General features: G+C 42.3%; 2 protein-coding genes across 2 annotated transcripts; both read left to right on the top strand.

Moving 5' to 3' along the window:
• Nucleotides 1-1,991: 1,991 nt before the first annotated feature.
• Nucleotides 1,992-3,606, top strand: LOC145950236 (uncharacterized). The gene is made up of 2 exons (XM_083061296.1): nt 1,992-3,298; nt 3,393-3,606. Exons 1-2 carry the CDS (start codon nt 1,992-1,994, stop codon nt 3,604-3,606), a joined length of 1,521 nt encoding a protein of 506 aa, XP_082917422.1.
• A 2,079-nt stretch (nt 3,607-5,685) lies between these two features.
• On the top strand, nt 5,686-6,309 carry LOC145950235 (uncharacterized). Its single transcript, XM_083061295.1, has one exon. The coding sequence runs from the start codon at nt 5,686-5,688 to the stop codon at nt 6,307-6,309; it is 624 nt and encodes a 207-aa protein (XP_082917421.1).

Raw genomic sequence — 6,309 nt, 5'->3', positions numbered from 1 at the left:
CAATTTTCAAATTTGCAAATTTTTTAATTCATGCAACAATTGATCATCCTACTTGCATACAACACGGCAATTCAATCAATTATTCATCCTAACTTTCTTTACCTTAATTTCAAATTTTCCAAAAGAGAAAGAAAGGAAAAAGAAGAAAAAAGGAAGAGATTAGAAGAACCCTGAGACCCGTTACACCATAACTCTTTCCTACAACTTAGGTGGGTGAAGAAAAAGTTTAACAAGAATTTAAAATGCTCAATATTACAATTTTATCATTACTCATGTCAATGACATGTTAATATTACTCAAATAATCAAATTTATGAATGTATACAATATTATTAATAAAGAGAATATTTTATTTTGATGTACATAAATTTTAGACTAATTTTTCTTTTAACTAATATTAAGTCATTTTCTCTTTCATTGTCTTTTTATTTATTTATTTGTTCTCCCTTTTCTACTTCAACACATTCGATTTTCAAACTTCTTACCTTTTAAATAATCACTCGTTATTTTTTTTAAACACGCAATGTCTTTTTTATTACTAGCTAGTATATTTTTTATCTATTGACATGGTCTAACATAACACTTATATCGTATGGAGGCTGACTTGGCCGAACACCCTTGCTAGTAACCAACTCGGCCGAATACCCGAGTCCGGGACCGACAAAACCGAACACTCGAGCCCACCGACCACTCACGGAACAAAACGTGTCGGTTTGCTCGGCTGAGACATGGGATTACGCCAAGATTACGAAGAGCTTAATTAACGTAATGCATCAGATTAACCCCCTAATTTTCCCAAAGGATAATGGAGGCAACCCTGTTAGACCATTGGAAGAGCCTCCCAATCGAGAAGTACGATGGGTCTACCGACCCCGAAGAACACATGAATGTTTTCCTAACACAAGCAACCCTCTCTACCCAGGATGACTCCGCCCTATGCCGAATATTCCCCACGTCGCTGAAGGGAAGGGCCTTGAGTTGGTTCACGAGGTTGCCGAGCGCTTCTATCGACTCGTTCAACGAGTTGTCATCCCAATTCACTCTTCAATTTGTGACGAGCAAGCCGTACAAGACGACCTCGTTAGCTCTAGCGGGGTTCTTCAAGAGAAGAAAGAGAGCTTGAGAAGTTTCATGGACCGATTTAACAAGATCGCAATGGAGATCGGAAACCTTAACCCTGCCGTGGCAATGGATCGGTTGAGCACTGCCCTCAGGCCGGGACCATTCGTGAACAGCTTGTGCAAGAAGCCACCCGTTGATATGAATGATCTCCAACGCCGAGCCGAGAAGTATATGAAAATGGAGGAGCTGGCGGCGACCCAAAGTCAAGCTAGAGCCGAAGAGGGTTATAGGCGAAAAGAACCTAGCCGAGAGCCCATGAAAAAGACGAACGTCGAACCCTCAAATACTCGACCCCCCAGAGGACCACGTTACACAGCGTATACCCCCCTCAATACGAGTAGGGCTAAGGTAATGGAGCAGGCCCTCGCATCAGAGATCCTTGTGATGCCGAAAAAGGCGAACACACCTCCTAGAGCCGACAAAGCCAAGATGTGCCGATTCTACCGAAACAGGGGGGACTCAACTGAAGAATGCTCAGTGCTGAAAGACAAACTTGAAGACCTCATCAAGCAAGGTCACCTCAGAAGCTTTGTCACCTCCCAAGACCAAACAAGCAGGAGGGACCACTCTCGCGAAGCTCATTAGTCGAGAGACTGACGTCACCGATCCCGTTCAGCTGAGAGGCAGGATCGTTCGCGGCTCTCCAGGGAGGATAATGACCAACCAAGGAAAGTGATCAACATAATAGTCGGAGGCTTTGCCGGGGGAGGTTCCACCTCTTTGGCATGGAAGAGGCATCTCCGAGCAGTGCGATCAGTAAATAGTGTGAACCAACCGAAGCCACCAAAGATGCCACCAATAACATTTTCCGACCGAGACTTCCGAGGATTCGATCCCATTCAGGACGACCCCATGGTAATTTCTGTCGAAATGCATAATTGCATTGTGAAGAAGACCTTAATCGACCAAGGGAGCTCCGCCGACATCTTGTATTGGAACACTTTCGTGCAACTTGGAATCCCAGAGGAGAGCCTAGAACCATACCACGAACCACTAGTAGGATTCTCAGGTGAAAGAGTGATGACGAGGGGGTGCATCGACCTATACACTCGCTTTGGTTTCGACCAAAAATCTTCCCGCGAGATCAAGATCCGCTACATTGTGGTGCATGCGAGTACATCGTACAACATCTTGTTAGGCCGACCCTCTATCAATGCACTGGGAGCCATTGTCTCAACCCCTCACTTATGCATGAAATTCCCATCAAGGGACGGGCAGGTAATTACCGTTCACGCCGATCAGAAGACAGCAAGAGAGTGTTACCTTTCCAGCTTGAAGGTGCGACCTATCGCCGAACCCGCCAACACCCCGACGACCACGAGAGGTGTGAATGTGGTCAAACAGGAGATGACAGAAGACATTGATCTCGATCCTCGGTTAGGTGAAGAAGAGCGAAACGAGCCTACCGAGGACCTCATTCCCTTTCAACTTGGCCGAGCTCCCGAACAGGTCACTCACTTGGGGTCCCAGCTGAGCGAGACCGATTCGAACAAGGTGAAACGAGCAGTTCGGGACAACAAGGACCTATTCGCATGGACAGCGTCAGACATGCCAGGGATAGACCCCAAATTCCTATGCCACAGACTGGCCGTATGCCGAGACGCCCGACCAATCGCGCAAAAGAAGAGGAAGATGGGAGACGAGAAGAGAAAGGTCACCAATGTCGAAGTGCAGAAACTCTTGCAAGCAGAATTCATCAGAGAGGTCACCTACACCACCTGGCTAGCCAATGTGGTGTTGGTCAAAAAAGCAAATGGGAAGTGGCGAATGTGCACTGACTATACCGACCTCAACAAAGCCTGCCCCAAAGACGCCTATCCTCTCCCCTACATAGACCGACTCGTCGACGGGGCATCCGGGCACTCTGTTTTCAATTTCCTCGATGCATATTCCGGCTACAACCAGATAAAAATGCACTTGGCCGACGAGGAGAAGACGGCGTTTATCACCGAGAGTGTCAACTTTTGTTACAAAGTCATGCCATTTGGTCTGAAGAATGCCGGGGCGACCTATCAGAGGTTAATGGACAAAGTGTTCCGGGGTCAAATCGGTCGAAACATCGAGATCTATGTGGACGATATGGTGGTCAAGTCGAACTCCCTGGCCGATCACATAGCCGACCTAGCCGAAATCTTCGGTGAACTACGCAAGCACAACATGAGGCTCAACCCCGAGAAGTGCACCTTCGGGTCAAAGGGGGCAAATTTATAGGGTTTATGCTATCCGCTAGAGGCATAGAAGTAAACCGAGACAAGTGCCAAGCCGTGTTAGACATGCAAAGCCCGAGAAATCTCAAGGAATTGCAACAACTGTCAGGAAGATTGGTCGCCTTGTCCCGATTCCTCCCGCGTTTGGCCGACAGAGTCAGCCTGATGACGAAGCTATTACGAAAGGCTTCGGCCTTCTCGTGGAACGAACTGTGCGAGGAAGCCTTTGCGGCGTTGAAAGCAACCCTGGCGACGCCGCCGATCCTAATGAGACCTGATTCTTCGAGCCCGCTCCTAGTATACTTGGCTGTATCCGACGAGGCGATCAGCTCGGTCTTGGTACAAGAAAAGGAAGGTACCCAAGCTCCCATATACTTTGTCAGCCGACTCCTACAGGACTCCGAGTGTAACACCCCGAATTTTCTACTAATAGGCTACTAATTATTATTTATTTTTATATTTATGAAGATTGTTATTTTAGTTAATTAAAATGGGCTTTATAGAATATTTTAAAGGTTTATAATAATTTAAATTATTTATAAAAAATTAATTCTAATTTTTTTAGGCCCAGAACAGCCTGTTCCGAAAAGCGGAACGGGCTGTTCCCAGAAAGCGGAACGGGCGTTCCAAAAAGCGGAACGGCCTGTTCCTAAAAGCGGAACGGGCATTCCAAAAAGTGGAACGGGCCGTTCCAGGCAAACAAAATGGCCTAAAAACCTTAGTTGGAAACGGGCCGTTCCAACTATGGTCAATGTGTGTAAAAATGAATCCCAGAACAGGCCGTTCTGATTTCAGAACGGGTCGTTCTGCTTTTTGGAAACGGGCCGTTCTGATTTTAGAACGGGCCATTCCAGTTGAGAAATTTACGTATATTTGAAGGCTCCGGAACGGGCCGTTCTGAAATCAGTACGGGCCATTCCGGGTACGCCAGAATGCCTATAAATAGGAGGCTTGGGCTGTGAAAAATTTATAACTTAGTGAGAAGGTGAAAATCTTAGAGAGAGAGAAAAAGAGAGAGAAAGAGAGAGAAAGAGAAAGAAAGAGAGGGAAAGAAAAAGGAAATCCAGAGGGGGAGGTCATGCCCAAGTTTTAGCTCTTACTTATCCAGGTAAGGGGGAGGAGAACTTTATCTCTTTAAAATTTTATATACTATTATGTTTATTTATTTATATTATTTTTTATGTATATTTATTTAGTGGGTTGTCCCTAACCCCATTTATTTGCTTAATCTATGATTATTTTTATCTATATTAACTATTAAGGTGTTCATATTTTATATTGTTTAATTATTTTATAATGATTGTCATTTTTATTTATATCATTGATACTCTTAATATATTCTTTTTACGTAAATATATTTATTGTAAATATATTTTATAATCAACTATGATATAGTTGTGATATTTTGGACTCGTCTTGCTGTTATTTTTCATGTATTTATGAAAATAAATATTGTTCTATGGCCATAGAAGATAAAATTTGAATTATTTGTAGCTGGAGGTTTGACCTTGGGGATTTAAATGAGTAAGAAATGAAGGTGAAATATCCTATTGTTGATTAAAGTGAAATATCCTTTTATTGGTTGATGTTATGATGATGCTCATTTATCCTGACTAGTCACTACAAGTATAATTCAAATTTTATTGTATCATGAAAATCTAATACATGATCTGTATATATATTTATATATATATATATATATATATATATATATATATATATATATATTTATATATATATATATATATATATATATGTTTAATATTGATTATAAATAATTCTGTTTATTCTTTGAATTATTATATTTATTGGATATTGTTCTTACTTTTCCATTTTCCTTGTTTTTCTTTTTAAATTAAATATATTATAAAATAGATGAATCTACTTAAGATTCCAGAGCATTTTGCAGTGATTATTGCTGTTGTTTTCCTTGGAAGAAATTGAAATGTAGAGACTATTTGATGGATCTATTTTATTTCAGTTGTAAATTTATTTTCATTATCAATGTAAATATTGTAATAGAAGTGGAAGAAAGAAATAATGTGTAAAATAGTACATTATTGTAAATATTATTTGTAAAAATATTATTATCACGTATAATATTATTAATAATACACTTTTAATTTTTTAATATATATATATATATATATATATATATATATATACACGTATAATATTGGAAATTATAAAACGGGCGTTACACCGAGACCCGGTACCAATTGATAGAAAAAGTTACCCTCGGCTTAGTACACACATCACGACGCCTACGCCATTATTTTCAAAGCCACCGAGTAGTGGTACACACCGACTGCCCGATCTCTAAGGTTTTAGGCAAGCCCGAGCTCGCGGGGAGAATGATGGCCTGGTCAGTGGAGCTCTCACAATTTGATATCACCTTCAAGCCGAGAGGGCCGATCAAAGCCCAATGCTTGGTAGACTTTATAAACGAACTCCACCCGCACGACCACTTTGAGGAGCAATGGTGGACCCTCCATGTGGACGGCTCCTCAAATTGCCAGGGGAGCGGGGCAGGAGTGATCTTAGAGGGACCGAAAGAGATAACCTTAGAACAATCTTTACGTTTTCGGTTCAAGGCTTCGAACAATCAAGTTGAGTATGAAGCTCTACTGGCCGGATTAAGGTTGGCCGAGGACATGGGTGCATCAAGGATCAAATGTCGAACTGACTCCAAGGTGGTAGTCGAGCAAGTGGGTGGTAACTTCCAAGTAAAAGACCACAACATGATGAAGTACTACCATGTCTATCAAAAGTTGAAGGCGAACTTTCAGGAGGTGTTGGTCGAACACATCCCACGCGAAGACAACACCCGAGCCGATCAGTTGGCTAGGTTGGCCGCGACCAAGAAGCCAGGACAGTTAAGAACCATCATCCAACAAGAGATCGACCACCCCAGTGTCGACCCGAAAATGGTAGGAAGTTTCGATGCCAATCACGCCGATCCCAACGACCCTCAAGACTAG

This window comes from Cajanus cajan, chromosome 8 (assembly GCF_000230855.2).
Source record: "Cajanus cajan strain Asha chromosome 8, NIPB_CcT2T_4, whole genome shotgun sequence".
Taxonomy (NCBI): Eukaryota; Viridiplantae; Streptophyta; class Magnoliopsida; order Fabales; family Fabaceae; genus Cajanus; species Cajanus cajan.
This window is presented reverse-complemented; position numbering and strand designations above follow the sequence as displayed.